At 36.7% G+C, this 24,026-nt stretch overlaps 1 protein-coding gene across 5 annotated transcripts in view; it reads right to left on the bottom strand.

The window, feature by feature from the left end:
* rasgrp4 (RAS guanyl releasing protein 4) overlaps window positions 1-24,026 on the bottom strand; it is a 35,099-nt gene that overhangs the window by 5,179 nt on the left and 5,894 nt on the right. For 2 of the 5 annotated variants that reach the window (XM_028465353.1, XM_028465355.1), the window contains exons 2-14: window positions 14,307-14,500; window positions 12,619-12,730; window positions 11,588-11,647; window positions 10,652-10,783; window positions 7,712-7,853; window positions 7,444-7,617; window positions 4,739-4,855; window positions 2,830-3,105; window positions 2,675-2,755; window positions 1,369-1,473; window positions 1,175-1,284; window positions 354-504; window positions 239-275 (exon numbers count right to left, since the gene is read on the bottom strand). In XM_028465353.1, the coding sequence (XP_028321154.1) occupies window positions 239-275; window positions 354-504; window positions 1,175-1,284; window positions 1,369-1,473; window positions 2,675-2,755; window positions 2,830-3,105; window positions 4,739-4,855; window positions 7,444-7,617; window positions 7,712-7,853; window positions 10,652-10,783; window positions 11,588-11,647; window positions 12,619-12,730; window positions 14,307-14,500 (1,691 nt within the window). The remainder of the gene's footprint in view (window positions 1-238; window positions 276-353; window positions 505-1,174; window positions 1,285-1,368; window positions 1,474-2,674; window positions 2,756-2,829; window positions 3,106-4,738; window positions 4,856-7,443; window positions 7,618-7,711; window positions 7,854-10,651; window positions 10,784-11,587; window positions 11,648-12,618; window positions 12,731-14,306; window positions 14,501-24,026) is intronic. The other 3 variants (XM_028465356.1, XM_028465357.1, XM_028465354.1) reach the window with 2 other exon arrangements.

Below are 24,026 nucleotides of genomic sequence, written 5' to 3'. Positions count from 1 at the left end.
TAGTATGAGTAGTATGTTATGTTAGTATGAGTAGTACGTTAGTATGAGTAGTACGTTACATTAGTATGAGTAGTATGTTACATTAGTATGAGTAGTATGTTTCATTAGTATGAGTAGTATGTTATGTTAGTATGAGTAGTACGTTAGTATGAGTAGTATGTTACATTAGTATGAGTAGTATGTTATGTTAGTATGAATAGTATGTTAGTATGACATTGTGGAACAGCCATGTTGTTACCTTTGCAGTGGTAACCCTGTTTGATGACGCCCCACAGCTGCAGGAGGCCAGAGACCAAATGTCAGAAAAGAAAACAGGATCAAGCGTAGAACCATCAACTCATTCTGATACTCACAAATCCTCCACACATGTCACAGAACGTCAGTCGTTTGTACGTGGTTTCCTGAAAGTTGTGGGCGTCGTTGAAGTTGTAGCCCAGTTTAGCACAGATGGACATTCCCCTCATGAAGTAGGAGGTGATTTCTTCACGGCTGATTTGTCCTTCCCTTTGAGGAGAACAAACACACACATGAACATAACACAGCTCTGGTCCTGGAGGGCTGCTGCTCTGCATGCAGAACCTTAAAACAGGACGACACGTTAAACCTGCAGGTATGCGCTCCTCCAGGACTGAGGTTGGAAGAAATATCAATGAGTTTTAAAACATTTGAAGTAGAGTTTGCATGTTCTCCTTCAGCGTGTCATTGTCACCTCCAAACGGCTTTCCAGATATTATTTCATATTTATCATATTCATTATTATTATACTATTCTAATATTATAATCATTTTGATTATTTGTTGTGTTTCACTTTATCACTTATTTGTGTAAAACTGAGTCGTGCATAACTTAGTTTTGTCTTTGTGTGTTAGTCCAGTGAAATTTACTTTTATATATTTTTATTTTATTATTTTATTTAAGGGACGACATGCAGCAAATGTGAACCAAAGTGTGCAAGACAATAACTTTTTAAATATTTAATTTAATTTATCCATCCATTTTCTGACCTGCTTGTTCCTTACTGCAGGGTCGCAATGTTATTTTATTTTTAATATAATTTTCATAATTTCTTAATTTAATTTTAAAAATTAAATAATTCTATTTATTTTTAATTTAATACATTGAATTATGAACTTGCTTCAGGTATAATGAGCTACAGACGGTCAGTAGTCCTCACCTGTCTGCCTTCTGTGTACAGTAGGAAAAAGGAAAGTTTGCTGCGATTTTGTCAAAGTCGTCCAGTGAAATAAATCCGTCCTGGTTCAGGTCGTAGTTCTTCATGATGGACTGCAGGGGGCGACAGAGGGAGCACACGGTCAGCTGGAGCAACAGGAAGCTTTTCTTCTTCTGTGGTGAGGAAGTGACACTCACGTCCACCATCTGCTTCACGTGCCTGGAGATCGTGTCGGGGTCCAGCCTGGGTGTGACCCCTGACCCCCATTCAGCCACCCCTGGGGCTTTAACTGGAGCAGCTGGCTGCGGAACAACACCGGAAGTAATCACACACACACGTTCGTTAATAGGTTCTAGCTAGCGCTGCTAGTGTAGCCTCGACGCTGACACGTGTTTTTTTCCTTTTTTAATCGTTTAATTTAATTGTTACACATTTGGACACAAAAGGAAGTTCCTCTTAAATCTGAAAAACCCATAAACACGTTCATCAGCTGCACCGTCGGTTTAAGACAGGCGATCTGCTCGGATGCTCCTGCCTTCACCTGAGGACCCCAGCAGCCACGTAGCTGCCCCGTAGCTTGCCTGTGTGAATCTTCTGCTTTGTAAAAACTCAAACAAGGCCAATTACGTACAAAGCTCAGATTTTACTGTAACACACGAAACACTGCTAAACGTGTTTTTCACATCGACCTGCATTAGATGTAACGTAATGAGTCGTCTGGTGAAACAGAGACGGAGCTTTAAGGACTAACTGTGTTTCATCATCTAAACAAAAACAATACACAAATAAAACAATAGGAAAATGTTAAATTAATGAAACTTTAGCTTTACCTCACAAAATGTGGGCCTCAAAATGCAGGAAATAGTGTTTCAGAGGGTTTTCAGGGGGCGGGGGAACCCCCTACAAGACCCATGTGCCAAGAAATCCCCCGACCCTGTGAAAAGGTTCTGGTGAGAACACTGCATTTTACTGCAGAAGTAACATTCACTTTCTGAAACCAAAATGGCAATATTGTTATTTTAACTTATTATTATTTTTTTTACAAAATAAATTGAAAACAGAAATAAGACTAGAATATACCCACACATGCACGTTTTACTGAAATATGCATTTACACGTTATGTTTTGGGTGGGCTAAGAGACGAAAATGTTAAATGTCGTCCAAAATCTCACGAAGAAAAAATGTTGCGTACGGCGCGTTGATATGGTTTTCGAGGCTGCGTTGGTCTTTTTTTGCTGCGTTGAACGCCACGGTGGAAATGGGACGCTTCCATTGGCCAACTTTTTTAGCTCTTTAGTTTTTCACTGGACGGGTTATTGTAATAATGATTTAATAACTCCAACCAGGAAAGACACAGGATTAGCTCTTAAAACGGTTCCTCGTTACACAGGCGCCTTCTATCATCACCGTGTTGGGCTGTAACGTAACATGAGGAATACAACCTAGTGGTTTTTCTCTGACATCGTAGGAAAGAAGCATCATTGGTCTTGACTTCTACTGACCTGTGTTTTGTGGTTTTTGGGTTCCTTGGTGTATGAAAGTTCATAAATCTCATCCTCGGTGTAGTACAGATCTAAGGAGAGCTAAATATTTCAAAGAAGACAGCTTCAGATCTTTCTCCATGGCTCCAGATTTCTAAAAAGACCTAAACATTTACCGTGAGCAGATGCAGAAGGTCTTTGTTGGCTTCAAACGGTGGTGAGCAGCTGTGTGTGGCCAGCAGCTCGTTGATGTTGCTGTAGAGATGCTGCAGCTTGCTCAGGTTGATCTTCTCCTCGTCCACGTAGTCCGGCAGGGCCTCGTTCAGTGAAATCAGGTCCTTGAGGTGGACGCCCAGGATGGGAACCTTGAAGCCGCTGCATTCGCTGTAAACCCGTCGGTAGTTGCTGTAGTTGCTGCGTGAGGAGAGCAGCTCCGTCATTTCACTCAGAGCCTGAGAAAAGAGATGGAACCAGGAAACAGGCATTGATGGAGTGTTCCACTTCAAATGGGTCTCATGCTAACTGGTGAACTGCTAGCGCTGGACCATCTACACCAAAACTCATATCTCATTACTTTTCCCAAAATGTGGACATACGATAAAAACTTGGAGCACGTATAGGGCAGTGGTTCTCAACCTGTTCAAGCCATGACCCTCCAAAATAAAGGTCTCAGAGAGCGGGGACCCTCCAAAGTAAAGGTCCCAGAGAGCGGGGACCCTCCAAAATAAAGTTCTCAGAGAGCGGGGACCCTCCAAAATAAAGGTCTCAGAGAGCGGGGACCCTCCAAAGTAAAGGTCCCAGAGAGCGGGGACCCTCCAAAGTAAAGGTCCCAGAGAGCGGGGACCCTCCAAAGTAAAGGTCCCAGAGAGCGGGGACCCTCCAAAGTAAAGGTCCCAGAGAGCGGGGACCCTCCAAAGTAAAGGTCCCAGAGAGCGGGGACCCTCCAAAGTAAAGGTCCCAGAGAGCGGGGACCCTCCAAAATAAAGGTCTCAGAGAGCGGGGACCCTCCAAAGTAAAGGTCCCAGAGAGCGGGGACCCTCCAAAATAAAGGTTCCAGAGAGCAGGGACCCTCCAAAGTAAAGGTCCCAGAGAGCAGGGACCCTCCAAAATAAAGGTCCCATAGAGCAGGGACCCTCCAAAATAAAGGTTCCAGAGAGCAGGGACCCTCCAAAGTAAAGGTCCCAGAGAGCAGGGACCCTCCAAAATAAAGGTCCCATAGAGCAGGGACCCCCACTGTAGCTGAAGGTGGTTGAACACAGACATGAACATTGAAGAACAGTCATGTGGAGACAGGACCATCTATAAGGGGGAATAAAGGAGAGATTTTTGGGGTCCATCCATAAAGTCAGTAAAATGATGGTCCATTGTTCTATGAATCTGTGATAACCACATTTATTTATTCATCTGAATAATATCCACTGTTATCCAGGAACGTTTATTATTATTATTATAGTCATCTTAAAGATGGAAATCCTGGTTTTAATCACTAATAAAATGGTTCAAAGTGAATAAAAATGGTGTAAAAGGAGGTGAAATGTGATTTTAAAAACCACCGAAAATGGTTAAAAGTTGTAAATTATAGTGGATAAAAACAGACAGAAAAAGTGGTAGAAATGGTTCAATGTGTTAATATTAGAACAATTAGTTTAAACTGGTAAATAATGGACATGATTAATGGTGAATGTGGTTAAATTGGTAAAAATAATAAGGTTGAGAACCCCTGGTTTAAGGGAAGGTCTGAGTTAGGACCTAAAACAAGTATTTTAATACAAAATGAACACTAAAATAAAAATATAACAGTAGAGACATTATTGTAATTTTCTGTATCGCCAAAATAAAAGTCTTGATACATCTTGGCCCTGCTTTAAAGGGTTAATATCTACTGTCTGGGGGAGGTGTTATGAGTTCAAACAGTGATCAGGATGTGGCTGAAACCTCAGAAAGAGGAGGTACACAATACGTGGTTAAAGGCGTCGTCTTTTACAGGGAAACAAGAAGTCAAAATGTCACAAAAACCCCTGAGCCTAAAAACACAGCAGCTGTGATTGAATGAAAGGAGACTAACAGACACATCTGTGTGAGGACCTTAGTGACGTCGGGCGGCAGCAGGTTGGACGTGTCTTTGAGGCGTGAGATAGAGCTGTGACACAGACCCCCGGTCACCGCCATCAGGGTGTTGAAGTTCTGTAACGCTCGAAGTCTCTGCACGAAACAGATCACAGAGAATGAGCCGTTTTCACCATTAGTGATCATCATCAACGGGGTTTTTCAACCTTGGGGTCGTGACCCCATATGGGCTCGCCCTGGAATTCAAATGGGGTCCCCTGAAATTATATTTAAAAATTATATTAAAAAAGAAAAATTCTGATTAAAATTGTTATTGTAATTATTTTTTTATTTTTTCAAAATAAAACGCCACTCAGTTGTACTCAGAATTGTGTTCTATACTTTCACTCCCTGAAATATAAATATAGTTATAGAAAGTACAGTATAATAATTAATAATAAATTAATATTTTTGTAATTTTTTATAAAATTGTTCTATTTCAAATTGAAAACACCAACTGTAATCTACACTTTTACAGAATAACTTTTTTATAATAAAATAACCCCCCACACACACACACAGTCACACATAGTCACACACAGTCATACACACATACATACACAGTCACACACACAGTCACACACACACACACACACACACACAATCACACACACAGTCACACACGGTCATACACACACACACAGTCACACACACACACAATCACACACAGTCACACACGATCATACACACACAGTCACACACGGTCATACACACACACACAGTCACACACACACACACACAGTCATACACGCGCACACAGTCACACACACAGTCTCACACACAGTCATACACGCACACACACACAGTCACACACACACAATCACACACAGTCACACACACACACACACAGTCATACACACACACACACACACACAATCAGTTAACTGTATTTTATACCATAAGGTGTTTTTCAACTTGGAGTCACCCTGGAATTTATTTTATTTATTTCAGTTTATTATTGAAATATATATTATATATATATATATATACTGTATATATATGTATTTTTTACTCTCACTTATTCAAATGTAAATCTAGTTAAATAAAATACGATATAGTTTTTTAAATAATTAAACAGTTAATTGAATAATGATATTAAAATACAAATTGTATTTTTGCAATTTTTAGATTAGTATTCTTTTTCAAAATCTCTCAGCTAGATATTTTTATATCACGATAGCAGTCATTTTTTAAAATCTTGAATTACTAAAAACTCAATTTTTCCAAAACATCTGCTATTTTCTTCAAGTTGTTCCACCAAATCTGCTCAAATGACATAAAAGTGGGTCACAAAATCAAATGAACTGAAAGTAAAGATCCTGCAGGGACTGAAATCTGTCACTTACAGTATTGCTTTGATATATTATCAGCACCATACATATTTTATCATTTATTTATATGTGGAACTGCGAACTACAGCATAATAATGATTAAATTACTCATTTTATTTCCTAAAAGCCTTGTTCCACTTAAGATAAACTATCCATACTGAACTAAAATGAGTTTCACTCCTAGTTTAGATCAACTAAAAGCAGCACAAGTTGTTATTTTGACTGAAAAAGCTTTTAAATAGGGATGTAACGATTCACTCAACTCCCAATACGATTGGATTCACGATACTGGGTTCACGATATGATTCTCTCACGATTTATTTTACAAAATGGGACTGTAGACAAATGATGACTGAAAAACTAGAAAATACTGTATTTTCCTTTTATTTTTAATTGTCAAAAGAATTCCTTGATAAACTATTCAAAACAATGTAATTTAACTAAAAATAAATCTTGAATGAAATAAATAAAGGAATAATACAAATGAAGAAGAAGACTATTAATTTAAATTCTGGTTCTATAGTAAAAAATGCAAAACTACATAATAGTTCTTTTTCTTTTTAAAAGTGCAACTGAAAATGTATTTTGTGTCTTAACAATTGGATTAAAAAAAACCCCAGTAATTTCACTGTATTTACATCAGATATTAGTTTGGACCAGCAGAGGGCGCTGGTAACCCAGTGGTCGGTTGGCATGCAGCTAAGTGCAGTGAAGAAGAGATGCTATGCTAGCAGACAGAGCTAATAAAAAAACGTGACTTTTACAGATATTCACGTAATATTACAGATATTCTTTCGGTGTTAAAGGGGTAACGAATCATTAATGAACATGTTTAAGAGTAGAAGGAGGCCAGTAAGGAAGTAGTAGCAGATTCCACCCGCCACCTACGCTTCTAGATAGCGCCCTCTGCTGGTTAAAAAAGTACTGCGATTCAATTTTCACAGTATCGATGTGAACCGTGGTACCTATGAATCGATTTTTAACTGCCTTACGATTAATTGTTACATCCCTACTTTTAAATGATCTAAAAAGCTGCTAAATGATGTTTAAAAAGCTACTAAATGATCTATAAATCTAATAAATAATCTATAAATCAGGCTGAATGTTTCACTCCAATAGAAAACAATGGGATGTTTACAGGCAGTGGGGCCGTGTGACATCATCAATCACATGATTTAAAGATGGAGGAACACTAAAACTGTAAAGTAGTCTTATTTTAAAAGTGGATAAATGAATATGGTGAATAATAATAGTGTTTATTAGACATAAATCTACTAATAAAGACAGTTAAAAGGTTTTAAGTCACATTGATAAAAACAGTGGAGGATCATTGAAGACTGGTGAAGCTGTTACCTGGGCCACCTGGATGAACTTGGTGAAGACCTGCGCTCTCTGCTGAGCCGTGTGTCTGCTGAGGATCATCAGCTGCACCCACTGAGACACTCCGTTACACATCATGACCGAGCGCTCCAGGGCTGGGTTGTCCCTCACCGAGCCTCGCACCACGTAGCTGCGGTAGTCCAGGAACTGGAACACGGGACGCACACAACACCAGCATAAAGATATGAACCCAGGTGGTTAAAGATGGAGGAGGTTCTCCTGTGTTTTCCTCTGCACTCACTGAGATGTTACAGAAGTTCTTGAACTCCAGGTAGCTCAGGTGCTCGGCCATCTCGTCCGGCTCCATGTGGTCAAAGATCAGAGAAACCTTCCTCTTCTTCACCGAGGGCGACGGAGCCTGGGACACGTTCACATGAGGGCTGCTGTGACACACACACACGTTTACACTTATTCTGCTGATTCTGCATTTTTAGCAATATTTCAGGCCCTGTTTTACACGACAACGTTTTGCTTCTATTTTTGTTTCCACAAAGTTTGTCATTCGCACAACAATGATGTTTGTTTACGTTAGACAAACATAACAAACGTGTAGTAAACATGCCAGGCCAATAGATGGCGGTGTGATTTTGTAATGAACTAAAATAAGAGCACGCACAGACTGAACACAAGAGTAGAGCTTTAATCTGAACTTTAAAGTTAGACCTGACCCAACCTGAGACCCACAGAATGACCTGAACCCCAATAAAGCCCATCTTTCTTTAAGGGTGGGATACATATGTATGTGTATATACTAGGGATGTAACGATTCACTCAACTCCCGATTCGATTCACGATACTGGGTTCACGATACGATTCTCTCACGATTTATTTTACAAAATGGGACTGTAGACAAATTTCTTTTTTTGGGAAAAAAACTAGAAAATACTGTATTATTTTCCTTTTATTTTTCATTGTCAAAAGAATCCCTTGATAAACTGTTCAAAACAATGCAATTTAACTAAAAATAAATCTTAAATGAAATAAATAAAGGAATAATACAAATGAAAATGAAGCCTATTAATTTAAATTCTGATTCTATAATAAACAATGTAAAACTGCATAATAGTTATTTTTCTTTTTAAAAGTGCAACTGAAAATGTATTTTGTGCCTTAATAATTGGACTTTAAAAAAAAAAAAAACGTGATTACACTGATTTACGTCATATTTGTTTGGACCAGCAGAGGGCGCTGGTAACAGTGGTCAGTTGGCATGCAGATATCTTGCAGTGAAGAAGAGAAGCTATGCTAGCAGACAGAGCTAATAGAAAAACGTGACTTTTACAGATATTCAAGTAATATTACAGATATTCTTTCGTGCTAAAGGGGTAATGAATCATTTATTAACATGTTTAAGAGTAGAAGGCAGCCAGAAAGAAAGTATTAGCAGACTCCGCCCGCCGCCTACACTTGTGGATAGTACTGCGATTCAATTTTCAGAAAAACGATATCAACCGTGATACCTATGAATCGATTTTTAACTACCTTACAATTAATCGTTACATCCCTAGTATATACGTATATATGTGTGTATCCATAAAATGAAGAGTCCGTCCTTAAGACTGCTCTACTGTAAAGTGTCTTGAGATACCATTGGTTATGATTTGGCGCTATACAAATAAAAGATTGATTGATTGATTGAGATTGAAGGGTGCGTTCACACCGAATGCGACTTCAGAAAGTAATTTATATTCTGTTAGTAAAGCACGATGTTCAAAGAGACTCATCGATGGTGATTTAAGTCACTGATGTCACTGATGTCACGTTAGGCGTGTGACCTTAAAGGGATAGTTGGCCTATTTAAGACATGACGTTGTATGCAATCCTCACCATCACTATAGTGCATACACATTGTCTCACTCAGTGGTCACCTCCCTGGTCCGAGTTCTGGCCATTTGAAGTTGGTCAAGAAAGTAGTCCCGGTTAGTTTCCGGGGCCACAAAACTGTGCGTTTTTAATAGAAAAACAGAGATATGCGTTTGAAAGCTTGATTCATTTACATCACAAAACCTCCCATTAAAAATATTCATACCTCCAGTTTTAATCGGCACTATTTTCTCTTCCGTTTCATCAATCCACGTTTCATCAGTTTATCTACTCCAGTGACATCACAGCAGGGGGCGTGACCTGGGGAGAAACTCATCTCTGATTGGATGTCGTGACACGAAGACGCTTGTTCAAAATTCTAAAAGTGTTAAATTTTTAACTTTGAGTGACAGTGACGCAGAGTCACTGGATGTTATTGACATTGATTTAGATTTTTATCTCGTCTCCAGAGTCACTGCAGTCGTGTTTGGTGTGAACGCACCTTATCAGAGAGCTGCTGTCTACACGTCACAGCTTCACAACCATCATTTATTCATGTACCAGAGGACCGCCTCCTTTCACCTCCTCAGCAAACATTTGTGCGTCTTTCTCTGACACAACCAGAGTCTGTGTTAAAAACATCTCTGGGCTACCGGACTCCTAACACCCCTCACTTTGTTCTTCTTGTTGTGTACACCAGTTAAAATCACTTCTCTGTTATTCATGAATGGTAGCTATAATCTATAGATGTGTACGCATCCACGCTCCAAGCCAGATTTCTGATTTGGGGCCCCAAGGGACCCCACAAGAAAAAAACTCTAACCCTAACTGAAATATTAGAACAGTTGGTGGTCCCTAACCAATATATAAATGTGGCCCATTACGAGGGTAATGGAGTAGATGTCTCCTCCGTTAATGCTCCTTAATCAGGCTGTAATGTGATATTTTATAGTTTTTATCAGACCTTTTTTAATCAGTGGAACCGAGTCATTTGACTGAATTCTCAGGAACGTGGTTGTGCTATTCATACGTTCCACAGGCCGTAGTTCATCAGAACTTGTTTTAAAGAAAAGTTTCCAAGCACCTAAACGCTGTTACCGTGTAAACAGACAGAACTTTAACATTTTACTTTGAAATGTTGTCTTGTAAACGGGGCCTAAGTTGCTGTGCTTTACTGTGCTCCATCCATCCATCCATCCATCCATCCATCCATCCATCCATCCATCCATCCATCCATCCATCCATCCATCCATCCATCCATCCTACTGATGATCCCTCACTTTAACTCAATAGAATCAATACAAAGCTGTGGAAAGTGAGAGAGAAAGAAGTGAACTAATATTCCACTGAATAAGGACATGAAACCAACGCTGCTCACAGACAGGGCGTGTCTACGATCTGCGAGTGTGTTTCCTCTCCATCAGAGCGCACCAGCGTCCACAGGTCCCCCATGGTCTGCTCCAGCAGAGGGTCCGTCTCAAACACAGCCGGGAACTGGCTGATCCACAGCCTGGAAACACACACACACACACACACACACACACACACACATGTTTACATTATAATGACTTTATGGAACAGTCATGGTCTGTGGGTGCGTTTTATTTTTATTTTACACTCCAGTGTGTTTTGTGGTAAAATGAGGTTAAAGGCTGTGTTTGAAATCACACACTAACGTACTACACACTACACTACATGTGTCAAACTCATGGCCCGGGGGCCAAATCCGGCCCTTTTGACCATCCAATTCGGCCCGCAGCAGAAAGTAAAAATGATGAATTATTCCGTAAATTAAACTCAACTATATGTGCAGTCTATTTATCACATGAATGCTATCATTTTTTTTACTAAACAGTTGAAAAAACTACATTTTTTTTTACAAAATCCTTTAATTTTCCTTAAATTATGACATAATTCATAAATATATATGTACTGTATATATAATTATATATGTCATAAAATCTAGGGAATGTAAAGTGTAGACCCTGTTGGGACTGATATCTGTCACTTATTGTTTAGATATGGTTGGTTTCTTACATATTTACTGTTTAATGTCTACATAGACGTGTAAACTATGGAACTGTTGAAGTTACTGGTTTTCTGTATAAAATGTGTCCCACTTCAGATCAAACTGGTCTGTATTTAACATCACAATATAATGATTGACGCCCCTGTTCTGAACAAGATGTGTGTGAAAATGCAGTGAATATAAACCTCAAGCGTTTCCCTTTATTTTTGCTGACTCATCAACATGAACATGTGGCCTCACAGTTGATGACTCAGCTTTGCTGTGGCCGTTTTATAGCTTGCTCACCTGAGCAGGTGACAGATCTGCGTCCTCACTCCTCTCTTGTCTGCAGGACAATCTTTATACGTGTGAAAGAGTTAAGAACCAAACATGGATTAAACCAGATCTGATTAACGCTCTATAGTCAAGACAGAAAACTGTATTTTATTTAATGTATGACTTCATTTTTTTAAATTTACAATTTACATTTGAATTTCTTACATTTTTTGTTAAAAATGTTTTTTTTTGTGGTTTTTACAGTTAGAAAAATAACTTATCTATATTTTGGATGTGATTTTAGCTTTGTTGTGTTTAAGAAAAATTCACAAGAGGTCTTTATATCATAAATATGAGATACAAAGGCATAGATGTGAGATACATTACCATTCATCTCATATTTCACACTTTTTATCTCATAATTATGCTTTTTGGGCGACCGTGGCTCAGGTGGTAGTGGGTCGTCTTCTGATCGAGAGGTTGGGGGTTCGATCCCAGTACCTGACTATGTGTCGAAGTGTCCTTGAGCAAGACACTGAACCCTAAGTTGCTCCCAGTGGTCGACTAGTGCCTTGTATGTCAGTCCTGTCCCACTGGTGAATGAGCTGATATGTAAAGCTTTGAGACTGTTTCAGTGGTGATAAAGCTCTATATAAATCATGTCTATTTACCATTTTTATCTGGAGTTTTGACTTTTTATTTAAAAAATAAGAATTTCATCTCATGGTTATACATTTGACCTAAATATATATATACAGTATTTGTAATAATTTAATATTTATTTATGACTAATATTTTAATGATGTCTTTTCATTTCAGAATTATAACTTTAAATGTATCACCTTTTTTTTTATATAATTCCAACTTTTTTTGGCTTTGTATGTAAATATAATTTTGTTTCTAAAATAATGTCCTTTAGTAGTAATGACTTCTTTTACATAATTATTACTTTTTTCATGGTGTGAACTACATATTTGGTGCAAAATTATAGTTTTCATTGAAAAATGTGAATATTTGGTCAAAAATAGTGTGATTGGGAGCAGAGCGTCAGAGGAGGATATAGGGCGAGAACTTTCTGAGCAAACATCTGTGAGGGCACGATCCAGCTGTGCATCATCAGGGTCATGTGGACCAACTGGGAGCCTTTGGGACTACAGAGTTTACCCTCAGAATCTGTCAGAAACACAGTCACAGCAGCAGGATTAGTGAGAGCGACTAATGTAGCCCCATATTTTATAACATTTAGATCATTTTTTCTTTCATTTGAGACACAAATTCATGTAAAACAACATGTTCTACATCACAGTTAAAAATGTGTACACATGAAAATAAATGTTACATCTAAATGTTAAATATGAATGTGCAGCTCATACACTAGTCATTACAGCTCTTTTGAGTTTGTCAGTCTGGAGCAATCCCCTCTCTTCACTCACTGAGCTGCAGTTGGGGGTGTGGGCGGGGCCTCGTGATGGACAGGCATTGACATGCCCACTTTGTATAATTTCTAAACATTTAGCTTTACACCTGGTGACCAATTTAACATTTAACATTTACATTTATTTTTATCTATCCATCCCTTTTCTGACCTGCTTGCTTCTTTTTCTATTTCTGGCTATCATAGAGTGATAGGTGGCACACCATGAACGGCTCCAGTCCATCGCAGCATTTATATTTAACATTTATATTACAATTTTACATTTATATTTAACATTTACATGTATTCTTCATGTTTACACATTTTTAACAATGATATAGAACTTGCTGTTTTACATGAATTTGTCGGATATAAAAGGAAAATGAGCTAAATGTTCAAAATATGTCGGCTATGAAACAGTGTATTTATATTATATTTATATTGTGTGTTTCATCATTTTGCATTTGATCATAATTTAATCCTCGTAACTTGGACTCATTCATTCAACGATGGCTGTAAACGTTGGTCAGATTATGTCACTGTTAGTTTTAACCTGGATGGGAATCATGGGAATGTGTGGCCTGTAGAACAAAGCCTGGTTGTTTGGAACGTTCACACACACACACACACACACACACACACACACACACACACACACACACACACACACACACACACACACACACACACACACACACACACACACACACACACACACACACACACACACACACACACACACACAGAGACACCGGTTACATAACCCTGCTATGGCGTTATATTTGTGCTACAATTTTCTCTCTTCAACTCTACTCTCCATACCAATCTGATCACCATGGTTACACTGGTCCAAACTGGGACCGGTTTAAAAAACATGTAAGGGAATAATTTTTATTTTTTTTATATTTTTTTTTTTTCTCATGCTGAAATTCCTTTTTTTTTTCTCGTGCAAAATACATTTTTGTGCTAATTATTTTTTTCTCATGCAAAAATAAATTTTTGCTAGTGTGTAAATACTATTTGATCGAGTAGAATTAGTTATTTCTTGATTTTGCAAAAAAGAAAACAAAAAAAAAACGTCCTAATAAAATAATATTATTTTGCTTGCTCAAATTTTTTGAATGTGTTTTTGATTATAATTTTTTTTGCTGGAGCAAAATTACTTTTATTTCTTCCGCAAAAATGCATTTTTCTCATGCAAAAACCTGTTTTGATTGAGTTAATTTGTTTATGCTGAAGGAGAATAATTTTCCCTCCTCATGTAGAATTCTGTTCTTTTTCATACAAAGTTGATTTTATTGCTCACAGAGTTGTGGCATTAATATAACGCCGTACCATGTTCTACTGACTGACCGAAGCAGTTGAGGCAGCGTTGGAGGAGCTCGTCCAGGCTGGCAGCGCTGGCGCTGGGGGCGGAGCTGGGGCCCTCGAGGGCCCGGCTGATGTCCTGAGGACTGGGACAGGTGTTCCTCCTCCTCTGCACCAAACGTCTGCTCCTCAGGACTCCAGGACTGTCCATGTTGGGCTTCCTTAGAAACGTCAGATTAAAACCAACATTTATTTGTTACATAACGTGTTTCATCTCGTGTGACAATAAGAAAATAAGTAACGCTTTGCATTTTTGTGCCAAACTGTTCCGTACGTGACTTCTGTTCGTTACGACCCTTTAGCGAATTATTTAGTGCAGGAAATACTTTTATACTATTTATTTTTATTGATAATCTGTTTTATGCCAGTCAGTTAGGGTTATGTAAAGTTTAAGGAAGCTGGCTTATATACTCACTAGTTTGAATGCTTTCTTTTTTTTCTTTTTTCTTTTTGTTTTCTTTTTTTTTGGTGGGGGGGAAATAAATAAAATTGTAGAATGTTATTTTTGATATTTATTTGTTCAATTATTATTTTTTACTTTTTTTAATTTGTTTGCGGGAAATTGACAAATAATATTTTACACAGCCAGTCTTATTTTACCTCATCGTCATGTTTGTTAAGCCAGATATTTATCAAAAAGCTTTAGATCAGTGTTTTTCAATCTTGGAGTTGGGACCCGATGTGGGGTCACCAGGAATTTAAATGGGGTCACCTGGAATGTCTTGTACTTGATGAAAATAGCTGATAAAAAATATTTTTAAGTTTTAATAAATTATTTTTCAAATAAAAACACAACTGTATCCTATACCCTGACTTTCTCAAATAGAAAATTAGCTCATAAAGCAGGAATGATGAAAGAAAATAATAAAAAAATAAAATACTGTATAAAAATATCTGAGCTGGTGCATTGTGTTACTTCTTGCAGTAATCTTAGTAGTTCTGTATTACATATTAAATAAAAAATTCTCGGAAAAAGCCTAAATTTGTGATATTAAAATGGGGTCATGGTCCAAAGAAGGTTGGGAACCACTGCTCTAGATGTTAAGATGGATGTTTAAATACACTAAGCAAATATAATTGTGTATATTTGATGAATATCTTTTTTTTAGTTTTTTTTTATTGTCTGAAGTGTAGCGTGATGTTATATCTTACAGATTCCTATTTCCAGTAGAACTGGCAAATTTAGTTCAAAGTTCTCCATAGAGAGGCTCTGTAGTTGTGGTGAGTATGTCTTCTGTTATTAAAACTTATGACATTGTTTCTTTTCTCTCTTTTTCAACAGTGAATAGTGTAAACTGTGCTCGGTGGCAGTTGCAGGTAGATTGGCTTTATTAAACCACTATAAATTAAAACATCGTACAAGCCATTATCCGTGTACTCTTTTAGAGTGCCCTTGCACATTTAAAACATGGAATGCATTACACATTCATCACTCTCGAGATCATTCTACAAACGATAAAGCAGTAAAAGTAGTATCGATATTTATTTTGAACCTTATTTCTGACGTGTTTATAAGGGTGGAGACGAAACCAGTTGAAGACAAATGGAGGAGACCACTGTTGGCATTTACATCCGGAAACCAGACTGCAACTCTAAGCCAGGTGACATCGGCGTTGTGATCGAGGGTCAGGTGGTTTTGCGGCAGGTGGACAACTTTCCACTTGCTGTTGCTATGTTGTTTGGTTTAAATTATGCATTAAACCTCGACTACCCTCGTTACCTCAAATATACATTTGAGGTGTTTCAAAAAATCCTAATGGAGCTTGAAGGCACCACTCTTTCAAAAAAGGTTCCAGTGCTCAAGAACAGACTCCATGAATGACTGAAAATGCCAATCCTTGGGGGTAAAACCCAGTTTACAATGTTTAAAATGTTGCACATATTGATGTCAGTATCGTTTACTTCACTGTTCAAAGAACTTGATGTCATGTGCTGTGATTTTTGTTTGCACTGTTCTTAACCTGTAAGTATTTAAATGTATCTGTTTGCAGAGTACTGCATCATGTTTAAATGATCCGAGTTGAAGACCTGTTTCCATGCACAGTATTGCATATTGTCATATATTTTGTTCGTTCATACCTGTAGCCGTATATGGAAAGAAATGCAATGTTCATGTGCAATGTTTTCTAAGGAAAAAAAAATTGTAATCCAGCAATTTTTGCAATGCTTTTTTGTTTCATGTCATTGTGTTTTTGACTGAAATCCATTTGTGGATTAAAAGTGGTTGAAGATATTTTGTTTCCATCCCTTTTTTTGCAAACTAGTTTTTAGTGGTAGAAGATCATTTTTAAACTAACATAAAATATTTTATATAGTTATACATTTTAAAATTAAATCTAATTTAAATGATAAAATTTGAGTTATTTAATGATAGATCTATGTTCAATTAACATGTATATATTTTTAAAGCTTAACAAAATAATAATATGTTAAAACATCATGAAAATATTATTTGAGTATAGCGTATGTAATTCATGTAATATGCACGTGATTTTTTTATGTTGTCAAAACATAACTTTATTTAGTGGAACCGCTTTCAATGATTTTATTATGTTGTAACAACAGTTTTCTTTTTTCAGTGTATTTAAAATATCTATTAATTGCCCAGCAGACATAATTAAGATGATTTATCTCATATTTATGACTTTTATCTGTTAATGATGACTTTCTATCTGGTATTTACAACGTTTCATTTCTTAATTATGACTTTTTATTTCGACACATGAATTTTATCTCATGGCTATAGCTTTGACCTTATGTTATATATAACCTTAGTATATATTTTCATTTGGTGATAATTATATTAATATTTAATACTTATTTAATCCTTTTAAGTCACTTTTCACCTTAATAAATCCAAACTATTATGATTTTACGTTTGAATTACATTAATACGATATTAAATATGTCTTTTTAATTACTATACCAAAAAACAAGTGAAGCGTGACTTTTATGAAGCGTTAACCTGTAAACGTTCTTTAAACCACGAAGAACAAACTGAGCTCAAAGCTTCGTTAAGAACTAAAAAGACTTATTAACTCATTTTGATCCCAGCATCACTGATGTATTTATATATTTTTACACGTACGTGCTGATCATCTTAACTTCATTCAGACACTTTTCATCTGACATTGAGCATAACTTTAAATGATTTATAAAGTGTGACAGAAACTGGAAACAAACAACAAGCAAAGGTGAAGCGAGTCAGTGACGCTCTCTCTCCTTTAACAGATCCTTGTTCTCCATGAGCTGATAGAGAACGTGTCAAACTCAAGGCCCGGGGGCCAAATCTGGCCCATTAAAGCTCCCAATTTGGCACGCAAGAGAAAGTAAAAATGACAGCGAAAACACGAGTCGTGTAAATCACCTACTAATTCAAGTCCCTTCTGATTGGTCAACACACACACACACACACACACACAGGAGAGCAAGTCATTACAGGTACAAATATGTTTTACAACAGACGTCTCACAAAATGTGTTGCAAACTCAAACAGTACGGATTCAAACGTGAAAAATAATCTGACACAGTTGTGGTTGTAAAGGACAGTATGTATGAGTAATACATTTGTGTAAAGATCTATGGGGTGCCAATTGTAAAGTTGCGCATGGTAAAATAAACCATTTTTTTAATGTTATGTTTGACCAGATTTACAGCAATATTTGTAAAATATGTGATATTTTTTAAATATAATGTCAATGTTATATCTAAATGGTACATCTATAAATGTTAAATATCAAAAATTCAGTTTGAAATCTAAATGTTAAATGTAAATCTAAATGTCATGAGTGAAACTAAATATTTAGCTAATATACAAATTCACTGGAAGTACTAAGATTAATATTTAGATTTAACTTTTAGCATTTAGATTTAATATTTAAATTTAAATGTAACATTTAGATTTAAATGTAACATTTAGGTTTGATATTCAACATTTAGATATAACATTGACATTGTATTTTTACAAGATACAAACTTTCACTAATTTCACAAATATTGCTGTAAATCTGGTCAAAAGTAACAAAATGTACACGTTTTTTTAAATGTGGTTTGTTTCTAAATGTTTATTTTAGAATCAACATAAATATTAGTTTACACATTTATGAATATTTTTCTGCAACTTCACATTCAGATCATACGTGTGAATATTTTCTTTATGGTTTAAATTTCAACTTTACAGATTCACATTTTTAACCATCATTTTTTTTTTTTACATTAAATTCATTTCACGTTTGGATTATTTATGCAAGTAAACATTTTTGCATACATCACGTTTTACAAGCTTTATCATTTTGTAACATATCTAACGTCATAGATCAATGTTTTCAACCCAAGTAGAGTTTATGTCTCGTCTGAACACATTTGTTCAAACCGAGCAGAGTTTCCAGTTAATCTGAGCTCAGATCCACGTGTCGGTGTGAACGTGTCCAAACAAACCAAACGCTTTTACCAGATAACATGACTTATCATGAGTCAGCAGTTACTGCCCCCTGCTGGCGGGGACAGATATTTAAATGACGCTAGCGAACAAGCAAAATGATTTATAATTCCAACAAGTTCATTTTGTCTTCTTTTTGAATAATATGTTAAGGTTTCATTTATTCTGACATTTGTCGACTGTCAACTGCCAGTCTTCTTCAGAGGCGTCTGCTGATCGTATGATGTCTGAATAAATGAAACCTTAACATATTAATTGAATAAGTAGGAATAAAGCTGAGAGTATGACACAGAATGGGATTTATAATGTTATTCTGAAAATCACATCTGCGTTTCATTCAGTGGTTCCCAAACTTTTTCTTGACCCCATTTTTATTTTTTATATCACAAATTTATGGCGACCCCTGGAAACTTGTTTCCTGTTTGTTAAAAATACAGAATAACCATTATTAGTGCACAATAGTGACAATATGAACCCGCTCAGGTATTTTTATACTGCGTTTTATTTTAACTACATTCATATTTGAAAAAGTGAAAGTACAATTGTTTGAAATTGTGTGTGGTGGAGAATAATAATTATAATTGTGATGTGTATTGGTTTTTTACTTGTGCAAAATATATAAATACGTTTTAAAAAATATTTTTTTTCAAATAAAGAAATATAATTTTAATAAGTATTTTTTTTATTTCATTATTACTAGACATTTCAGGTGACCTTATTTTAATTTTATTCCCAGGTGACCCCACATGGTGTCACGACCCCAAGGTTGAAAAACCCTGGTTTAATTGGTGTAAAATAAGTGTCTAAGGTTAATCACCTTAGCTGCAGGTATCTATTCTGTTTAATCTGAAACACATTGAAGGAATAATAGGAAGTGATCAGCTGTTGTGTGCTCTGAGCGTGCACACGCACACAGATGAGCTGCAACAATGGGATTTTTTACAAAAAGTCCCACATGACACAGCTGTTGAAAAGGTTAGTTTCAGGTCATATTATGTTTCTACTGTATCTAGTGAACCTAAGACCTCCTCTTCCTCACACTCTTTATCTAAAGCCTAAAGTGAGCAGAAGGTCATCAAAAGGTCAAACTCCAAAACGTCATCGTTCTGAGAACAGACGGATTATTACACACGGCTTAGTTTAGTTTAGATGAAGATTCAGATCTTTGTCAATACGTTGATCAGCTAATAAATCACACCTGAATGATACAGTTCAGTCTTTCATTTCCATAAAGCATCACATGTAGCTCGTCCCACTCTATTCACTGTTTTATAGTTTCAACATTTAGCTCATTTTTATTTCATTTAAAACAACATGTTCTATATCATTGTTAAAAATGTGTAAACATGAAAAATAAATGATGAATGTTAAATCTAAATCTTAGATTTATTCTATTCTATTGCTATTACTACTCCTACTACTACTATTATTACCACTACCACTATTATTACTACTACTATTATTACCACTACCACTATTATTACTACTACTACTATTACTATTACTACTACTATTATTACCACTACCACTATTATTACTACTACTACTATTACTATTACTACTACTATTATTACCACTACCACTATTATTATTACTACTACTACTGTTACTATTACTACTACTATTATTACTACTACTACTACTATTATTACTACTACTATTATTACTATTACTACCACTATTATTACTACTACTACTATTACTATTACTACTACTATTATTACCACTACCACTATTATTACTACTACTACTATTACTATTACTACTACTATTATTACCACTACCACTAACCCTACTACCACAATCTATACTATAATTCAAGGGAGGTGTGTGTGTGTGTGTGGAGCAAATATCTCCCTGACGCGATGCCAGTTCGACCTGAAACTCGGTCAACGGGTTCCAAATACCCCGAGTGTGTGTCTCTGTTATTTTGGAGTAATTTGGTCATTTCAAAATGTTTATTTTAATTTTATTTCACTTCTGGACGGCCCTGAAATGAAACCTATTCAGCTTTTGACCTCAGTGTGTGAGGGGGCGCTAGCCCGGAAGTTGTATAACGGACCACCATTTAGTCCGGTTACAGTCTATGTCATGACACACGTCCGTAGCGTGGTAGTGAGCTCCCGTGGAATTCTCTTTTGAGGAAACATACTTTTTACTGTTCCTTATTTGGTGATAATGTTTCAAAACGTTTATTTTCATGTTAGTTTGACCTTTCGCTATTTAGACCGGACAGACCTCACCCGGAAGTTATTGACGGCAATGGCTGCTGTGTTGAAAGCTACACATTTTTTCGCGGTGCGTGTGTGTGAGAACCAACGGAGGAGATTAGAGTCTAGGTATAGTCACACACACACACACACACACACACACATTGATCAGGTGTTCTTCACTATCGATCACCGTCTACGTGACATATGTGCAGGTATGTGAGTATTGAGTGAATAACGGACCACCATTTAGTCCGGTTACAGTCTGTGTCACTACACCCGTCCATAGGGTGGTAGTGACTGTAGTGTTACAGTCAGATCTAAGTGTTTACATGTTACATAGTGAAGGTCATCTGATTATTGCAGCTTCACTAACATCACACCTGCCTCTACATCAACTACTGACAATAGATACGTTTAGTGAACGTTAGACAGGTACACGTGGATGGACTGGTGTGTATGAATTTAGAATGATTCCCCAAACACACACCAAACAACAAAAATATGAAAATGACTCAAAATACACAAAACTAAATATTTAAACAAAAAATTCACAAAACACAACAGAAATGCAAAAAACTACACTAAAAAAATACAAAATGACTCCAGAATCACACTACAAATGCAACAAAAACAATAATTATACAAAAAAAATGCACAAATGACGTAAAACAAAAAACTAAACAATATTGATACAGAAAGTACACAAAACAACAACAGAAATGCACAAAAATGTACAAAAGGCTCCAAAAAACATATATTACAGAAAAATACACCAAACAACAAAAATATGAAAATGACTCAATATACACAAAATTAAATATTTATACTAAAAATACACTAAAATGACAACAGAAATGCACAAAACTACATAAAAAAATACACAAAATAACTCCAGAATAACACTACAATGGCAACAACAAACAATAATTAAAACAAAAAATGTAAAAAGGGAAATTGCACACGTTATTTTACTTTGCACCTGCAAAATACCCCTTTATAATGCTACAGAGTATATTATTATGCCCGTAATTGACAACTCTCCTTAAGTGCCCACTATATGAATGCATACTTCCGACAGGCACTGTACTAGTCTATACTATAATTCAAGGGAGGTGTGTGTGTGTATGTGGAGCAAATATCTCCCTGACGCAGTGCCAGTTCGACCTGAAACTCGGTCAACGGGTTCCAAATACCCCGAGTGTGTGTATCTGTTATTTTGGAGTAATTTGGTCATTTCCAAATGTTTATTTTAATTTTATTTCACTTCTGGACGGCCCTGAAATGAAACCTATTCAACTTTTGACCTCAGGGTGTGAGGGGGCGCTAGTGCACCATCTTCACTGCACAGCTCAAGAGTAAAAGCAAGAGTCACGTGTGCGACCAAAGCCACACCTCCCAGTCATTTAAATACTAATATGCCACGAGACATAGGCCGTGGAGGTGGTGTAGCAGCTATTTATCATTCCTCTCTCCTAATCTATCCTAAACCAAAGGCCAGTTACACTTCCTTTGAAAGCCTGGTTCTAAATTTATCTCATACCGAATCAAAAACCTTCCAGCCAGTCTTATTTGTGATAATTTACCGTCCTCCAGGCCCTTATTCTGAATTTCTATCAGAATTCTCTGAGTTTATATCAAACTTAGTCCTCAGTTCAGATAAAATACTGATAGTAGGAGATTTTAATATCCATGTGGACAAAGATAGTGATAGCCTGAGCTCAGCCTTTATGTCCCTAATAGACTCAGTTGGCTTTTTTCAAACTATTAATGAAGCTACTCATCGTTTAAATCATACTCTTGATCTTGTTCTAACATATGGCCTTGATATTAATGAACTAAAAGTCTACCCTGAAAATCCTCTGCTATCAGATCACTTTTTAATATCTTTTAACATTATCCTAGAGGATCTCGCACTGTGCAATAAAATAGTTAGGAGTAGAAATCTGTCCAATAGTGCTGTGGCTAAATTTAAAGAGGCCATTCCTGCTGCCTTAAACTCAGTGCACCATCCAATAAATAACTATGATATTAATTATAACCCCTCTCAACTGGATCTGCTTGTCGATAGCTCTGCTAGTCTACTAAAATCCACCTTGGACTCAATTGCCCCATTGAGGGAAAAAACTATTAAACGTCAGAGGAAAGCTCCGTGGTTTAGCTCTGAAACTCACACACTCAAACAAACAACCCGTAAATTAGAGAGAATGTGGCGCTCCAATAAAACAGAGGAGTCACGAATACTCTGGCAAGAAAGCCATAGTAAATACATGACAGCCTTACGACATAGTCGATCTACATACTACTCCTCACTAATTGAAGAAAATAAAATAATCCGAGGTACCTTTTCAGCACTGTAGCCAGGCTAACACAAAGTCAGAGCTCTATTGAGCCCATGATTCCTCTAGCCCTCAGCTGTGAGGACTTTATGACATTTTTTAACCATAAAATTCATAGGATTAGAGATAAAATTAGCCACTCCCTGCCTTCACCTGGGCCTGCTGTACCATTAAATGTAAATAGGCCTAACCTAAACTGTTTCACACATATAGGACTTCAGGAACTTAACTCTATTATTTCATCCTCCAAACCATCGACCTGCCTTTCAGATCCGATCCCAACTAAGCTGTTTAAAGAAGTTGTTCCCCTGGTCTGCCCATCTTTGTTGGAGACAATAAATATATCCCTATCAATAGGCTACGTGCCACAGTCCTTTAAAGTAGCTGTAATCAAACCCCTTCTCAAAAAACCTACTCTTGATTCCAGCACTTTAGCAAACTACAGGCCTATATCTAATCTTCCTTTTATTTCAAAGATTCTTGAGAAAGTTGTGGCGGCTCAGCTCTGTGACTTCCTTCAAAACAACAGCCTGTTTGAGGACTTCTAGTCAGGTTTTAGAGCTCAACACAGCACAGAGACTGCTTTAGTTAAAGTAACTAATGATCTACTCTGGGCTTCAGATGAAGGACGACTCTCAGTGCTGGTTTTATTAGATCTTAGTGCAGCTTTTGACACTATAGATCACTATATTCTACTAGA

Source organism: Gouania willdenowi, chromosome 13 (assembly GCF_900634775.1).
Source record: "Gouania willdenowi chromosome 13, fGouWil2.1, whole genome shotgun sequence".
In the NCBI taxonomy this organism is placed as follows: domain Eukaryota; kingdom Metazoa; phylum Chordata; class Actinopteri; order Blenniiformes; family Gobiesocidae; genus Gouania; species Gouania willdenowi.
This window is presented reverse-complemented; position numbering and strand designations above follow the sequence as displayed.